This window comes from Balaenoptera physalus, assembly GCF_965194825.1.
Source record: "Balaenoptera physalus genome assembly, chromosome: 16".
Taxonomy (NCBI): Eukaryota; Metazoa; Chordata; class Mammalia; order Artiodactyla; family Balaenopteridae; genus Balaenoptera; species Balaenoptera physalus.
Genome location: NC_138898.1, coordinates 8,816,797 through 8,835,250, shown reverse-complemented (window position 1 = coordinate 8,835,250; position 18,454 = coordinate 8,816,797). Strand labels below are relative to the sequence as shown.

Genomic DNA, 18,454 nt, shown 5'->3' with positions numbered 1-18,454 from the left:
ACAAATAAAAATGTTATAACAAAAAGGACCCTCGCTATCAAAAATGTAATGGCTATGCATCCAAATTACTTCTGAGCACTCAAAAATGAGTGTATGCCAACAGGGCCAAGTGTCTTGGTAAACCTTACCATGAGGATGCCAAGGGTCAAGTCTTGGTTTTCTTATGAGCCAACGTCCTTCTTGTAGAGCTATGTCTGTAATAGGATCTGAATTTCAGTCCAGCTTTCCTGAAAGCCATACACGTGAATTTAGTGACTGTCCCATTATAGGAGTATTAGAGTGATCTTCCTTAAACATGAAAATTATTAACTTGGAATTCTAGGCACTTATAAAGAATTATGACTCCTGCCAATTTTTTTAAAAAGGCATTAGATGGCACAAAAGACATCATTTGGCTTTTTCCTGTATCCGTTGCTTGCAGTTCATAAAAGTGTCGATTAAATTGTTAAGTTCCATATGGGAAGCACTTTGTCTAAGTGGGGAAATGGGGATGGAATATGTCACCTGCTACTGTTATCTCATCTCTTCTTCTTCGCTTGCAGGCTACGCCCAGGAAGAACAGCTGAAGGAAGGGGAGGAAATAAAAGAAGAGGAGGAAGAGGAAGACAGTGGTTCGGTAGCTCACCTTCAGGGCAGCAATGACCCAGGGACAGACGAGGAGCTAGAAACGGGCCCCGAGCAGAAAGGCTGCTTCAGCTACCAGAACTCTCCAGGAAGTCACCTGTCCAATCAGGACGCCGAGAATGAGTCCTTGCTGAGTGATGCCAGTGATCAGATGTCAGACGTCAAGAGCGTGTGCGGCCGAGATGCCTTGGACAGGAAAGCAAGCGTGCACGCCAAGCTTCCAAACGAAGCCCACAGTTGCATGGATAAAATGACCGCCGTCTACGCCAACATCTTGTCTGATTCCTACTGGTCGGGCCTGGGTCTTGGCTTCAAACTGTCCAACAGCGAGAGGCGGAATTGTGACCCCCGTAATGGCAGCAACAAGACTGATTTCGATTGGCACCAAGACGCTCTGTCCAAAAGCCTACAGCAGAACTTGCCTTCCAGATCCGTGTCGAAGCCCAGCCTGTTCAGCTCGGTCCAGCTGTACCGGCAGAGCAGTAAGATGTGCGGGACCGTTTTCACCGGGGCCAGCAGGTTCCGGTGTCGGCAGTGCAGCGCCGCCTATGACACCCTGGTCGAGTTGACTGTGCACATGAACGAAACGGGCCACTATCAAGATGACAACCGCAAAAAGGACAAGCTCAGACCCACGAGTTATTCAAAGCCCCGGAAAAGGGCTTTCCAGGATATGGACAAAGAGGATGCTCAAAAGGTCCTGAAATGTATGTTTTGTGGCGACTCCTTCGATTCCCTCCAAGATTTGAGTGTCCACATGATCAAAACGAAACATTACCAAAAAGTGCCTTTGAAGGAACCAGTACCAACCATTTCGTCGAAAATGGTCACTCCGGCGAAGAAACGCATCTTTGACATCAATCGGCCATGTTCCCCCGATTCGACCACAGGATCGTTTGCAGATTCGTTTCCTTCTCAGAAGAACGCCAACATACAGCTGTCCTCCAACAATCGCTACGGCTACCAAAATGGCGCCAGCTACACCTGGCAGTTTGAGGCCTGCAAGTCCCAGATCTTGAAGTGCATGGAGTGTGGGAGCTCCCACGATACTTTGCAGCAGCTCACCACCCACATGATGGTCACCGGTCACTTCCTCAAGGTCACCAGCTCTGCCTCCAAGAAAGGGAAGCAGCTGGTGCTAGACCCACTCGCCGTGGAGAAGATGCAGTCGTTGTCAGACGCCCCAAACAGTGATTCTCTGGCTCCCAAGCCATCGAATAACTCAGCTGCTGACTGCACAGCTTCTACGACTGAGTTAAAGAGAGAGAGTAAAAAAGAAAAAGCAGAGCAGATCAACAAGGATGAGAAAGTCATGAAAAGCGAGGACTATGAAGACCCTCTACAAAAACCTTTAGACCCTACGATAAAATACCAGTACCTAAGGGAGGAGGATTTGGAAGACGGCTCAAAGGGCGGAGGGGACATTTTGAAGTCACTGGAAAATACTGTTACCACCGCCATCAACAAAGCCCAGAATGGGGCTCCCAGCTGGAGCGCATACCCCAGCATCCACGCCGCCTACCAGCTGTCAGAGGGCACCAAGCCTGCTTTGCTGATGGGCTCCCAGGTGCTGCAGATTCGACCCAACCTCACCAACAAGTTAAGGCCAATTGCACCCAAGTGGAAAGTAATGCCGCTGGTTTCTGTGCCCACAAGCCTGGCCCCATACACGCAAGTTAAGAAGGAGCCGGAAGACAAAGATGAAGTGGTGAAGGAGTGTGGCAAAGAAAGTCCCCATGAAGAGGCGTCCTCTTTCAGCCACAGTGAGGGGGATTCTTTCTCCAAGTGTGAACCCCCTTCAGAATCCAAAAAGGCTGAGCCTTGTCCCCTGAAGGAGGAGGACAAGCGGATGAAAGAAGGTGGTGAGAAAGAGAAACCCCAGCCCTTGGAGCCAGCATCATCCCTCAGCAACGGCTGTGCCCTCGCCAACCATGCTTCGGCCCTGCCGTGCATCAACCCGCTCAGTGCCCTGCAGTCTGTCCTGAACAATCACCTGGGCAAAGCTACGGAACCCTTGCGCTCTCCTTCCTGCTCCAGCCCAAGCTCAAGCACAATGTCGATGTTTCATAAGTCGCATCTCAGTGTCACGGACAAGCCGGTGTTGAGTCCTGTCTCCGCAAGGCCGGCCAGCGTGTCCAGACGCTACCTGTTTGAGAACAGCGACCAGCCCATCGACCTGACCAAGTCCAAAGGCAAGAAGGCTGAGTCCTCGCAGGCACAATCCTGTACGTCCCCACCGCAGAAGCACGCTGTGTGCGATATCGCCGACGCGGTCAAAGTCCTCCCCAAAGCCGCCACCCCAAAGCCTGCTGCTTCCTCCACCGTCCCTCCCGTGAAGCTGGGGACGGAGGTCAGGCGCTTCGAGGCCGTGTCCAGCGAAGTCTCAACCTTGCATAAGAGGAAAGGCCGGCAGTCCAATTGGAACCCTCAGCATCTTCTAATCCTGCAGGCTCAGTTTGCCTCCAGCCTCTTCCAGACGTCGGAGGGCAAATACCTGCTGTCCGATCTGGGCCCACAGGAGCGAATGCAGATCTCGAAGTTCACGGGGCTCTCGATGACCACCATCAGCCACTGGCTGGCCAACGTCAAGTACCAGCTGAGGAAAACGGGCGGGACCAAATTCCTGAAAAACATGGACAAAGGACACCCGATCTTTTACTGCAGTGACTGTGCCTCCCAGTTCAGAACCCCTTCCACCTACATCGGTCACTTAGAATCTCACCTAGGTTTCCAGATGAAGGACATGACCCGCATGGCCGTGGAACAGCAAAGCAAAGCGGAGCAGGAGATCTCCCGGGTATCGTCGGCTCAGAGGTCACCGGAAACCATAGCTGGCGAAGAGGACACAGACTCTAAGTTCAAGTGTAAGTTGTGCTGTCGGACATTTGTGAGCAAACACGCGGTAAAACTCCACCTAAGCAAAACGCACAGCAAGTCACCCGAACACCATTCACAGTTTGTAACAGACGTGGATGAAGAATAGCTCTGCAGGTATGGGTTTGCTCCCACGTGGTTGTGACAGTAACTTTGTGAGGAGCTTCTAGAAGGGAGATGGGTCTATTTAGAGGCAGCTGACATCTCCCTATACCAAGAGCACAGTAGCCTGCTGGAATAGCACGCATTTTTATGAAAGACCAGAACATGAGAATTAAGTCCTAGCCGTTCTCTCAGTTTCTCCGGTTCAGCGTTGGGAAATAGAATAAAATGGGTTTAGAGAGATGGAGCTCACAGGTGACTGCCTCTTGATACCCAAGGCCCTCTTAGTTACCCAAGGCCCTCTTAGTTACCCAAGGCCCAACTTTCAAGGTCCAGCCAAGGCTACACCTCATTTTAATTGATAAGTACTGACTTGTCTTACTGTCCCATTTCACCACCTCACCTTCCGAGAGTAATGCGAATGACTTACAAGGTGATGAAAATTCTTTTTAAAAAGTGAGCAAGCGAATAAAGATTGTAGGGTTCCTGGGGGTAGCCACTATACAGAGATTTCTTAATCAACTCATGAATAGTTTAAAGCTGGCTTTATTATTATTACTAGTAATTAATGCTTTTTGCAGCTTACTTGCAGCAATTGCTACCTTCCACTCCCTCCCCTTCATCTCCTATCCATTAGGTCTCCTGTGAAAGGGCATATGCCCTGTAGTCGGATGGGAGGAAAATACTCCTCTCTGCAGAACACTGAGATGAAAAGAGAGGAAGCTTATTTTCCTCCCTCGTCTTTTGGTTGTCCTGGAGATAAAGCTAATATCAGAGTCCACCTTTAGCAAAGGTAGATGCAACGCATGGCTTTGAGATTCTATTTTATATAAAGAAGCAAATGACGCTCTGCACACTCATTGCCAAGGCACATGGGGTCCCACAGCTTGAGATAATTTGCATCATGCATCATCAAAGTTCCATGCCTGGCAGAGTCACCAGTGCCCAGACTACCTATGTCACCTTCAGGAAAGAGGACAGACGCCAAGGTCAAGTACCTTGGCAGACTAGTGCCACCAGCCATTTTCAAACGTTGAGCATAAGCAAGGCTGAACTTCTTTTCACCGCCCTTTATGTATTTTCTCTACCTCCTTTTCTCTCCCCTCCAGCATGATACCCCCACGTGCTAGGGACCATCAGATGTTCAGGTTGGGGTGTTAGGCCACACCCCATAATGGGACCCAACCTGACTTAAACCTTTGGCACTTGCCAGCCCAGTTTATGTCATGCTAGGTTATAGATTAGCTCTTTGGGTTAAGATATGAGATACGAACAGTTCATACTAGCATACACTTGACCCTTAAACAACTTGGGGGTTAGGGGTGCCAACCCTCTGCGCAGTGGCAAATCCGCGTGTAACTTACAGTAGCCCTCCCTGCGGCGTAGCCTGCCTATCCCTGCTTCCTCTGTATCCGAGGTCCCACACACGCAGATGCAACCAACCCTGGGCTACGTAGTATTTACGCTTGAAAAAAATCCATGTATAAGTGGACTCAGGCAGCTCAAACCCATGTTGCTCAAGGGTCAACTGTATAAGCCCTCACCACCTCCTCCCGTCAGAGCACTTGTTGTTAAATAGGAGACTTTCGGTTCAAGCCACCAAGCCATGAGCCCTAGCAGGGTTCCAAGTGGGGACGGGTATGTATATGATGTGGCTTTGGGCTCACTTCACATCACATAGGGAGGTTTACTGAATGCAAGGATGGTCAGAATGAAATGAAGGGTTAAAAACTGGGACTGTTGCCTCAGTGAGAAGATCTAAGAGCTTCTGACAAAGGGGGAACCCATCCTATCACTCTAATGGCTAATGGCTATCTGGGCCCAAATGAAGACTTTTGTTTTGTTTGCATGTTTTTATCATGATAATTAAAGTGTATTACTGGCAGAGTCCTCTCTTGCTTTCCAAGCATGATTCGTTCAGCTCATACGATTGAAAGAAAAGCTGAAATGCACCTATTGAATCTAAATGTGAGCTTGGGTCTCCATGACACCTATTTATTTGCTATATAACATTTTAAATTTTATGTAACTTACTATTGTGCTTTCCTGGTCCTTCAAAAAAGAAAAAAAAAAAAGATGGATATACACAGAACACACAGAGATAAATGCTTCCAATCCCGTAGTGGTAGGTCCAAACCATGGTGAAAAGGACATATAGGTAGTGTTTATTTGTGCTACAATGAAGACCCATTTTCCACATTTTAGGTTTGTAATCATTTTAAAAAAATTAATATCACAGCCAAAACATTGCAGTATGTAAATGGAGAATGGGGAGGGAAAGAAAGCCTCAGTCAAAATCCGAAATGCACAAACCTGTTCTAGAGAAGCAAAGAAAAACCAATAATTTGGAAAAACCGACACAAAGGTACTTACAAGTCTATTAAATACATAGGTAAGATAGCTCTTTTCTCATCCCTCTGCACTTGTACAGAATAAACATTTCTGATTTGGACCTTCAAAGCACCATATTACAAAGTTATCATTATATGAAAACGAAGCTCCATCAGTGCTGTGATTCTGAGAGAGGACAGCAGAAAAACAGGTTTGAGTGTTTGGAACTCATTCAAAGTATATGTGTTGTGTGCATACAAAAAATGATGCAGGTGCTTGGTGTTTGTGTTGATACTAAAGATCTCCCGGTCTGCCTGAATGGCTCCCACATCTGCACAAAGGCGGCTTTCTGATGCCTTTCACCTAGAAAAGAATTCCTCCACCCTACGGGTCCACTTTTAGAACAATAGGTGTGCAAAACCTTGCCCACTGCTTAGAATTATGCATATATGTTTTCAAATGATCACAAAATGAGATCACTGTTATCTGGAACTCTAATTTTAGTCGGTATGCATGACAGCACAAATTGTACAAAATGACATGTCGTCTTAGTAAGGATGGTCAAGATTTTATGGAAAATTTGGGAGCTTTACCATACCTATGTTGGGTGCAAGATGAGAATTTTGACCTGAATTTTCTTTCTTTTCTTAGATATGTCTTAAATTCTACAAAATTCTCTGCCAAATATTAAATGCAACTTTTCATTAAAAATTAATTAGAAAATGTTAAATGTGCATCCCTAATTTAGGATATAAGTAATCTAAAACAATTTCAATAGATATTTGTATATACCTTTAAAAACCACATGCACTTGAATAACAGGAATTAAACAAAGAACAAATCAATGAGTCCAGAATGCATAAGGACCTGAAATTATAGTCATTACCGTGTAATGTAGTGTACAATAGTGTACAAGAGTGTACAAGTTTAGCAGCACAACTAGCCTTGAAATTGATGGAGGGGATGAATCTAAAACCCATGTTCAGGGTGAACAGCACATAGGTTCCCAGATAAAATACAGGATGTCCGGGTAAATTAGAATTTCAGGTAAATGACAAATAAGTTTTTAGAATAAGCATGTCCCAAATATTGCATGGGCCATATTTATACTAAAAAAAAGTGGTCATTGTTTATCTGAGATTCAAATTTAACTGGGCATTCTGTATTTGTATTTGCTAAATCTGGCAACCCTAACAGCATGGGTTATATGGCAGCCTGGGAAGAACAAAATGAGCTGGACTAACTAATGTCTATTAGAGGCATCACCCTTGCTTTCATCCAGCAAATAATATTCTTTCTTTCCTTCCTTTCTTTTTTTTCCCCTCCCTCCTTCCTTTCCTCCCTCCCTCCTTCCCTTCCTCCCTCCCTCCTTCCCTTCCTCCCTCCCTCCTTCCTTTCCTCCCTCCTTCCTTCCCTCCTTCCTTCCTGTCTTCTCTCCTCTCTTTCATCTTTCAACAAATATTGGCTGGGATTTTACTGTGCTCCGGACTCTATTAGCAAAGGCTATGTGACGGAGAACCAACAGTCGTGCTGATTATACTAGCCAAATGTGCCAGGGCTGCAGCAAGCACATCACAGACGTTATTTCACTTGATACTCACAAACAGCCCTATGAAGTAGGGTTGATTCAGCCATGTTACAGGGGAGGAAATGGAAGCAGAGAGATTCTGCATGAATTTCTCAAATTCCCACCATCTCTGAGCCTCACTCATTCATTATCACCCGTCTAGAAAGCCATCACTCCGTGCCAAGCACTGTGCTAATCCCAGGGAATAAGCCAGTGACCAGGACAAGAGTCTGCCTTGGAGGCTCGTGGGAGACACAGAGACGGGCAGCTCTGGGGTAAACGCCGAAAGGAGCACACAGGAGGGCATCTGGCCAGTCCTGGGGGAAGCCGAGGAGGGGAACGGTGGTACCAGGGGCAGTGTGATGTCAGGGCTGCCGAGTCCTGCAGGCCTGGGTTCAAACCCTAACTCACCCACTGTCTCTTAGATATGCCCCACTTCTATGTCTATAAAACGTGGACATAATTCTCCCCTCACAGAAAAGTTGTGAGAATTAAGTAAATGTACGAAATTCTTTTCTGTGAAAGCTGTCTCATAGGAGGTTCACAAGAAAAGTTAGTTCTAGGCAGTGCCTACAGGCCCATACCGTGTTCTTCAGCTTCGCCTAAAGTGTATAGAGCTTACAGAGTGTTCCCAGGTTGAGCTATTTAATACTAGGCAGGTGCCCCAAGGAAACCTTGACCTACTATTTAATTATAATGATAGCAATGACAGCAAAACTACCACCTCTTGGTCTCTTTCTATGAGTCGGGCACGGGTATTCAGATCATCCTGATTTTGCAAAAAGCTCAAGGGCTTCCGTGATTTGTCTAAGAGCACACAGTGAGCATAGAGGTGGGATTCGAACCCAGGACTGCCCAACGCTCATCAGGTTTCTTCTGCCTCTTGGCTTCTCCTCCGTCTTGCCTGATGGTTTCCAGGTGCTACCCACGGCCAGGAATACATCCAATGACTCAGAAAAGAAGTCTATAAAATGTGGTGTAAGGGTGGAGAGATGATAAGGGCTCTCCTTGGCCTCTGGGAGGCTCCAGCTGCAAATCAAATACCACAACTCGGGGGCCTGGGACTGACCTGGGGGAAGAAGCAACGCATCCTCACTCTCTTCATTGTAATTTCTGTGTTCAGTCAGGTGACCATACAATTACCATAGAGCGTCTCACCAAGAAATGACCCAAATTCCAGGGAAAATAGATGCGTGAGAATTTTTTAATCCTCATCCGGACTCTAATTTTGGGAAAGCAAAATGAGAATTTGGAAACAGGGCATGTGACCATGAGACCGCGGCATTTCTAACGCAGCAAGAAACAAATGCGTCACCTCTTTTCACGTTTTCATTTCACCCGAGCGATCTGGCTTAACCCCTCTTTTGCATCAATGCATCTCCGTCTCCGTTGCACTTTCCCCCTCATTTGGACTTCTGAATGCTCAAATCCTGGCGGGTATAATTTGGTGCTTTAATATAGAGTAACATTATTTTTCATTTACTCCAATCTGCCATCAGTATCATCTTTTCATTTAACCAGATGCAATTCTTTTTTCTTTCGCTAAATTGAAAATCCATGAGCGACAGGGAGTGCAATGTTTTAATTAGCTCATATTTTTTATATGGATTTATGTCTTTAAAATACATTTGTGTAATTCTTCAGCGAAATTAAAAACGTCTTTCTGCAAAAGTGAGGAGAGGAAAATAAAGAACTAAATTGTGTCGTTAGCTGAGGTAGATACAGATGGAGAGCGGGATCTAGTTGAGAGACACACACCGATCACAGGGCCTCTGCCTGAGCGGAATTTGAACTTGCCCTTCATTGAAAGAAGTCTTTCTCTGTAAAGGTTTTTCGAAAATGGCTTGAGGTCGGGTTTTTTTAAGGCCCCTAGTAAGTAAACAAGCAGTTACCTTCACCGAACTAATTTGAAACTGAACCTGCCGCCAAACAAAACAGAAAAAAAAAAACCAAAAAAAAACCAGAAGTCATCATGATAAACAGTTTTCTCCTGCATTTCTCTCTTTGTCTTTTTTTTTAACGATCAAGTTTAAAGCGTTCCACGGTGTGTTTTTTTCTACTTTATAGGAGACAAGTGACATTCCATGGTAAATGAGAGAAAAAGCCATGCAGAACTGAAATCTTTCTAATGCATTGACACCAACTTGCCCTCTATTGTTGGAAATGAGCAGGCGCTCATGATTGTTCATCAAACGGCTCCTAATGCAGTTAAAGCATTCAGCTATAATTTCTCCTTGCATTTATAATTACTGTCATAGACTGCACACCTCGGTGAGCAGATTAAAGCTATAAACTATTTAGCCGCGGCTCTAAGACGAGGAACTTGATTTGTCTGGCAGGAGTTATTTGTTAGGGAGCTTGACACTTCACATAAAAATGACTCAACTTGATGAAGAACAATGCAGTTTTAGCAATGCGGGGATTTTAAATCAGTCACGACGCCACGCCCTGCAAGAATCGCAGGGCAGTTTGTTAAATGATATGTAGGCCACGGAGATAACGGAATGCATAAAGGGAACCAAAATAGAAGAGGATTTGGTGTGCTGTGCTTTCTTTCCTGGCTCTTCCTCTGAAAGAGCAGGAGTTTGTTGAAAATCACTGCATGTCATGTTCTCCTATTAAATCCAGTGTCAATATTACGCCAGGCTCACCTGGCAGGCAAAAAGGATGCCAGGAGCCCAAGGCACATGTCACATTTGGGGGTTTTAGAGAACTTTGTGTTGCAGTTGAGCACATTCACTTCCCAAAGCCCATGAGTCCAGGGTGCTGTGGAAAGTGGCGGTGGTTGTTTTTCCTGGAATAGTCTTTATTTCTTTGTTTATTTCTTTGTTTTTTTACTGGCAGGAAGCATATGATATATTTAGGCACGGAGGGCCCTTCTATTGGGCTAATCCTCCAGCGGTGCTGTGAAAACTTGAAAAAATAATCTACGTGCAGGTTGATGAGAGAGGCTGGCACAGACAGGGTGGCGGTCAGTGCAGCTCCCTTTCTCCCTTTTCAGCTTGTGTCCAGGGTTAGGTAAAACAGTGCACACATTACGGGCAGTGCTCAGCGCTGGGCCTGGCCCACAGAGCAAGGGCTTGACGAATATCACTGTCCTCTCTCTATGCCCCACCTTGATCGCCTACCTCAAAAAAATCCTCTTGGGTTTGCTTAAGGCTTAAATCAAGATGGGGATGGATTGTGCCATTTGATTTAAAGAAATAAGGAGAGACTGCTAGGACCGATGGAACTAAAACAGCTTTGAGGGGGAAACGGTAGTATTGGGTGGTGTTTGGGTGGCCCTGGGAAAGGATGCAATGTACCGTTAACCTGCATGTCTTGCCCTCTGACGCCCCCTTTCTCTCCCCGCCATCATCTACCTTGAACATTTTCATTTGCTACAGTCCAGCATCCCTGGTGGCTGTGTCATGCTTAGGAAGATCTGCCTTGGTCTTCCATGAGTTTTGATGCAAATGATGATGCTGATGATGATGATGACGTTGATTGATGGGGTCAGAGAAAGCTTAAATCAGTGCCTGGCACAGTGTCCGCTATCACTATTGTCCTTGTTGTCACTGATCGATATTGACAGAGGATTAGCATTTATTGAGCATTTACAGCACCCCAGCTATTGTGCTAGGCCCTTTATGTATATTATCTCAATTAATTTTAACCCTAAACTCTATAAAGAAAGAACTGTGGTCACGCCTAGGCTGCAAGAGAAGAAACCAGCCCTTGGAGAGGGGACGTGGTCAGGCTCACACAGCTAATGAGTGGCAGAGCTGGAAGTCACATGTGGACAAATGACTACCTACCTCAAGCTGGAATTCTGGACAGAAGTTCTCCCATCACCCTTCTGGTATCCCCTGGCTTAAATTCTATCGGGTGCTACACCAGAGTGTGAGATGTGAAGCCCGTCCACAAGTTACTTGCACGGGAGAGAAGATGAATGGGCAAAAAAAAAAAAAGTTTAAGTATCTCGAAAGCTCAAATCTTTGACACAGACAACTTCCTACCACTCAGGCCCTCCAGAAAATTGGCACTTTCAACGTGCACGGTTTTATCTGGTATTTTTTCATCTATGGAGGAAAAAATGATGTTTCAGGTTATGTTATTTTCAATGCTACATTACTCGATTTCACAGTCAAATAATTCTATTTTTGTTCACAAGAGGATTTTGTCAAGTTTAGTTGTTTATTTCTCCCTCCTTCCCCCCACTTGCTGTAGCCTCCACTTCCCCTTTTGCTGCCTTCCTGTGGATTCTCTGGTGTGCGATAACCGTGGAGACGGGTCCTTATTGGGTAGTGTTTGCTCTGGCTTAGAATTCAAAGACCAATCGGGACCTCATCATCCTAGAAATGCAGGAAGATGAAAAGTGAGGGGACTTTGGACGTGGAGGGAAGGCCTGTCACTAAGTCTTAGGAGACAGAGGCTTCCTGATGTCTAAAAATCCCGTGAAGGAAGCACATGGCAGAGGAACTTGGGCCCTGGAACTGCTGAGGCCGGGTCTTGGGGCCGGGTCTCCACTTCTTAGCCAAGAGACCTGGGGCAGGTCACCTCACCTCTCTGACCCTCAGCCGCCTCTTCTACCAAGTGGCCGCATGTAGGCTGGCCTCACATCCTGTTACAACATCTTTTAAAACCTACTAAGTGTCCCCGTAGTACAGTGTGAGGCACATAGAATTAAAGAGAGCATCTCCCATCAGTGTTAAACTACAGCACTCCTAGAATCAAGGCTGGGCAAATGTGTCTACCAAATGCAATCATAACCATGGCAATTAGAATGTGCTGGAGCCAAGTCCCATGTCCTGTGTCGGGACCCTCCACTGGGGAAAGGCAAATATGGAAACGGTTACCGAAGAGGAAACGCCTGCTACGTGCTGGGGGCTGTGGCTGGTGCGGGCACGAGGCGGCGGGCTGAGCAGCACGGAGACCGGAGCTGCCGGCCGCAGAAGAAAGACGGCGCGGCCAAGGCTGACGGGGAGCTCAGCGCGGCCACCAGGAAGGCACCGGGCCGGTGGAGCCCCGGGGGTGGAAGGAGGTCCGGCCACGAGCAGAGCTCTAGACTGAGTCCGGGGCGATGAGGAGGAGCCCGCCAGGTGGAGAAGAAGGGGGAGGGTCCCGTGCAAAGAAGGAACGGCCAGAGGGAAGCCTTGCCAGTCGGAGAGAGGGTGTGTTCATCCCAGAAAGTGCACGGCGTTGTGCTTGGAGCCGGGTTTGGGGGTAAGATGGAGAGAGCAAGCTGAGCAGGCGGGGTGGGGGTGGGGGGGCTGGAGGAGAGGCAGACCACGGCTTCTGCGTGGGTGTGCAAAGAGAAAGGTCTGCTTTATTGAAATGTTTCAACATCGTTTCCATGACGCTGAATCTGTAGGGCTGGCAAGGGGTGGGGCTCTGGACTTTCACCTGAGCCGCCTGTTTACCGTGGACACGAAGCCGGGGCGCCTCTAAGCTCCCGGGGGGCGGGGCTGCTTCTCATTAGCTCATTATACACAGACTCTATAAATGTTGGGGAATAAAGGAAGGAAAGGAGGGAGGAAGGGAGGCAGGGAGAAAGAAAGGAAGGAGGGAACGAGTAGAGGATGGAAGGAAAAGTGGGGATCTAGGAGGTGATCGGAGCTGAGGGACCCTTGGACATCCCCCAGTGTGAAATGACAGTAATGCCCATGTCACCCCTCAGAGAGGCAGGTAAATAGATGAAGCATGTGAAACCCTCCGCACCGTGCCCATCACACAGTGGAATCCCAATGGGAAGAAATCTTCAGGCTTTGCACAGCCCGGAAAAGTAAAAGGAAGCGAGAAATATTCCCAGCCCACTGTAAAGATGGTTTGTCCAGAGGACAGACCCTGCCCCGAGGCTTGTGCATCTGGGCTAAGAGATGCTTTCCCGGAGGTGCCAATGCCCTGGGAGCAGCGTTCATCGATGCCTTCAGGTGATGAGTCAAGTTCTGCGTTCTCTGTGGCAGGAGGACCAGGGACCTTCATTCAGTCGCCCATTCATCCATCCCCTCGAAGAACCTGCCCTGCACCAAGCATGTCCTAAGTGCTGGGCTCCCCCGAGAGTAAGAGGAGCCCAGACCTCGCATCTTAGTCAAAGGACCCGGGTTGATAATAATCTTAATGGCTAACATTTACTGAGCACAAAAATAAAAGTCAATCATTTCTTAGCAGGAGGGGTTGCCAAGGAAACACGGGGCAGTGTGTGGGCCTAGGACAGGGCCACCTACGTTAAGTAAGGTGGGGGGGGTCAGGGGAAGGGGATGAGGAGGTTGAGAAGGAGCTGGACACGTGACAAATTGAGGGCAGAACATCCCAGACAGGAAAACAGGAAGAGGGCTTGGTGTGTCTGATTCAGAGAAAGGTGGAGTGCTGACAGCTGGGGCTGGAGGGGTGGGACATGACCCGGGGGTGGGCGAGGAGGCACGAAGCAAGGGAGGGCTTGATAGAACCTCAGAACTTTGGATTTTTTTCCCTAAGCCCAACAGGAGGCCATTAGCAGGGGTTAAACAGGCGAGAGGTATGCTCTACTTTCTCTTTTAGAAGATCAGTCCGACAGCTGTGCGGAAGGGATGAGAGGGGTCAGGAGAGAAGGGGGAGGCCGGCAAGGAGGCTGTGGGAAAGCGAGGGGAAAGCTGGTGGTATCTGGACTGCAGTGGAGAGATCGAGCATGGTGCAGAATTAGCAAGGCCAAGGGGGTTCCGGGCCCCTCAGGACCGTGCTTGTCAGGGAAGGAGAAAGGATGTCAGACGAAGAAGACCTGGAGGGCATCAGGACAAATCCTAAAGACTTCATATCACGGGGTCCTGAGTGGGCTTCAGAACACCTGGGCACAGCTGCTCCTCCCATATCTCCCCTGGACCACCCTCGACTCCCAAGCTTGCCATTACTGCCTGTTTGCCTAGATGAATCCATTTGATAAAAGTAAACCACTATTTTTATGCTTCTCTAGGAATTACGAAACACAAAATGAAAGGTCCCTGCTGTGCTGGCCTTCCTATTTTTCAATCCTAATTTAATTCCTTTCTCCATTCTGTAATTCAGCCCCCTCCTCTGCACATCAACACTAGGTGGTCCCGACTTCAACGGAAGATTTACTGGCAAGATGAAATGGAGGAACACGTTGTTTTTTCAAGATGATTTAATGACCTTTTTGGCATCCCCGTGACTGCTGAAATCTTCTGTAATTATTCAGTTTGGTGGCAGAGAGGTCTGTTGATCAGAGGAAGGCTGATGTAGATGTCAAATGTCAATAAATTTGCAATCCATAATTGTAACCACTTGATGCTGGAGCAGACCGGGAAACAATTCGGTCACAAGGCCATGAACGGTTGAACCAATACAAACACCAAAGTGTTTCTAGTGTTACACATACAGAAACATTACCCTATCTTTTCTTCTTGCACCAGCTCACTTTCTCTTTCCCTGTCTTTTTTTTGTTCCTACCTCTGTGCCTGGTACTGTCCCCATCCCTGGAGATGGGCATGCTGCATAGTCTACTTTCCAGAGTCTTCTGGGTCCATCTCCACCCAGAGCCAATGATACTGTCAACGCAGCCATGGGTTTTCCCCAGAGAATCGCCATAAGGTCTTGTTGGTCTTGCTGTTCAGGTCTGTTTAGCCCCTGCTGGAAATCTAGCACTGATTGTTTTTCTGCTTTGCTTGCTTTCCGACAGCATGGTTTATATCAGAAAGGTCTGTGTCAGGAATCAGAGAATGTTCCTAACAATGGGGAGAAAATACCCTAATATAAATGTACCATTTGTGGGCTTGCACTTTGACAAGTCCAAGTGAACTGGGAGATGCTAGAAAAAGCTCTGAAGTCAGGAACAGAGACATTTGCTTTAATAACGCATCTAATTCCTTGAGCTCACCTTATCAAGTTTTAACCTCTGAATCTCTAAGTTCCTAGTTCAAAAATGCAGAGTCTCCTCTGTCCTTGTGTTAATTTTTAAATTATATATCATTGTAGAGAGGCCCTTGTGGTGAATGTTATGAGCCATTTTCGCGTCTGAAATGGGAAATTACAACTGAACATTAGCGATTGCTGATAAATCACTGCAAGCAAAGTGGCATCTGTAACCACACGGTATTAACTGGGAAGAAATGCAGTGCCCAGAAAAAGGGAACTTAGAAGGGGAGGTGGTTTTCAAGAGAAGAGGTCGCAAGCTGATGATCACAAATATCCCTCGTTTTGCTGAGCCTTCTCTAGGACCCCAGTGGACCTGAGTTGAGGATTAGTTGGGATTCTGTTCTGTGGCTGCCTTTTTTTTTTTTTTTTTTCAAAAAATATTTTTAAGTGGAAAGTTCTGGAGATTGAGAAATGTGTCCTAAGTTTCGCTAGGAATCAGCAAAAAGACAACGGGACATGTCAATCTGAGGCAGCATTTCTGCCAGCCCACTGGAATGTGAGCCAGGCGATCTGCCTGGGAATAAGGTTGCTGAGTGGCTATGTCCTCCCTTGCTGGGGAGCTCTGAAGAGGTTTGTGGGTCAGGCTGCCTGGGTTCGAATCCAGCTCTACCACTCACTAGCAGTAAGAGCAAATGTCCTAATCTCTCTAAGCTGAGTTTCTTCATCTATAAAATGGGGATAACTGTCCTACCTTGGGGGTCAATAAAAAGGGTTGAAAAAGATAATCCAAATAACACTTTAAGCCAATGGTTCTCAAAGCATGTGTATCAGAATCACCGGCAGGGGGGTGACGGGGTGTTGCTAAAACCCCCCAGAAGGCTGAACCCCATCCCCAGAGTGTCAGATTCAGTAGTTCTTGGGTGGGGCCAGATAACTTGAATTTCTAACACGTTCCCAGGTGATACGGTGATGCTGGTCCAAGGGCCACACTTTGAGAACCACTGCTTTCTGCACAGTACCTGGCATGTTGTTAAGTGCTCTAAAATGTTTGCTCTTGTTAACTTTAATTCAGTCTTTGAGCCTGTCTAACACTCTTTCCTGGGTGAAGAAGCAGCATGAACTGTCAGGGAGATCCTAGCTTAGTGTACAAAATCAAGTCAAACCAAGATGGCGAGACCACAGATCATCCATTAGAGGAGCGGAAGAGAGGACAGAAGCTGAAGTACAGGGGCAGCACAAGGAGAGGACCAAAGTCTAGGAAAGCAGGAGGTGGCCTGGAAGCTTGCATGACTCTGCTGAGATCACTTAAAATGGTAGATAGTATCAACTCAGTAGTTTCTACTGTATCAGGAAAAATTTCCTGTCTAAAGAGCCTTCACTGGAAGTCAGGGGAATCAGTCCTCCCCTTGACTTAGCTTAATACCTTCCTTAACTCTGAAAAGAAAGGCTGTATAATTATTTGGGAGGCAACAGTTAAAACTTTTCAGCATGTTACCTCCAAACTATGTTTATCAAAATCTCTTGTTTATAATTGACTGCAAACCAAGTCAAACTTAATTAAGTAAAACATGGAATTGTTGGTTTCGTGCTTGGATGAATTCTAGGTTCAAAGGAAGTTTGTCATTGGAACTTGGTCTTTCATCTTAGATTTCCTCTATGTTGTCTTCATTTTCAGGCAAATGACAAGATTGTCTGGACCAGCTCCAGAGTTATTTCTTAGCAGTTTAGGAGTTTCAGTGGAAAGAGTGCCTGTTTCCCAAGAGTGTCAATCAACTATGGAGATTGAGTTTAATTGGCCTGTGGGCTCATATCCTCTTGAAACAATGCCTGTGGCTGGGAGAACGGCATGCTCTCTTCGGCCTGGTCAGATGCACGCTCCTGGAAGCAGTAGAAGGAGTCAGCACTTTACAACTTGGGCTGAGATTGGTCTGCCCAGAGGGGTTGTGATATCAGTGTGTTGGGACATGGTGGGGATGACCTTGAATCCAACTCATCCTTGTTCAAGCTTGACCCAGGCCAGCTTTTCACTCTCCTAACATCTGCTCGTTTTTCTGATTCTGAAATGACAGTGAGTGGCCTCACTGTTCTCACGGTGCTCCAGCTTAGGATCTACGGACCCTCCTCTTTCCCTTTTCTCCCCACCACTCTCCATTTCATCACTGTTTTTCTTAACTGGACCTCCATAATGCTTTGCCCGCTTCATCCCTTCCACCTCTGTCTCCACAACAGTTGGGTTAGTGGAAGGACATGCTGTCTCTTGCTAGGGCTGCTGCAGTGGTCACCTGCTGAGCTTCTCAGCTCTGCTCACTACCTTGTGCCAGTTTGCCCAGCACCCACCTGCCAGATTAAAAGTCCTAATTCAAAGCTTATATCACAATGAGAAGAGCTACCATTTTATGAGTGTTTATTCTCTCTGGGGATGTCAAAGACAGTCTTTCTGAACCTTATGTTCACCATTCTCATCACTTAAATCTCAACATAAACACCATCTTCTTTAAGGACTCTTCCCTGAAAATCTATCTAAATCAGGAGTCAGCAAACTTTTTCTGAAGGGCCAGATAGTAAAGATTTTCAGGGCTATAGCCAGAGGGTCTCCATCAAACTATTCAGTCTGCCATTGCATCATGAAAGCAGCAATAGGTGATAGGTATGTGCGTGTGTGTGGCTATGTTCCAATAAAACTTTATCAATGGACACCAGAATTTGAATTTCATATGATTTTTATGGGTCATAAAATAGCATTCTTTGTTTGACGTTTTTTAACCATTTAAAAATGTAACAACCATTCTTAGTTTGTGGGCCCCACAAAAACAGGTGGCCCACAGGCCACAGTTTGCCAACCCCTGATCTAAAGCCATCCAGCCCTTTCACATGTCTTTTTCTCATCACCTTGTTTTGTTTCCTTTATTAGATTTACACCTATCTGATATTATGTTACATGTTTGTGCCTTTCTTTGTGTCTGGCACTGTGCTGGAATTCAAGGGTACAGCAGTGAATAGATGGCATTTTTCTTCCCCTCACAGATATTGTAGGAGGAGAAAGATAAGAAACCAGAAAACAAATTAATAAACAAGATCATTTCAGATCCATAAGGAAAATAAAGTACTGAGGGCCTGGGTAGCAGTGGT

General features: G+C 46.6%; 1 protein-coding gene across 6 annotated transcripts in view; it reads left to right on the top strand.

Annotated features, from left to right (window-relative positions):
• TSHZ2 (teashirt zinc finger homeobox 2) overlaps positions 1-18,454 on the top strand; it is a 444,239-nt gene that overhangs the window by 260,450 nt on the left and 165,335 nt on the right. For 2 of the 6 annotated variants that reach the window (XM_082428374.1, XM_082428375.1), the window contains exon 2: positions 543-3,488. In XM_082428374.1, coding sequence (XP_082284500.1) covers positions 543-3,488 — 2,946 coding nt within the window. Of the gene's footprint in view, positions 1-542; positions 5,488-6,031; positions 6,662-18,454 lie in introns of those variants that run through there. The other 4 variants (XM_082428373.1, XM_082428371.1, XM_082428372.1 and 1 more) reach the window with 4 other exon arrangements.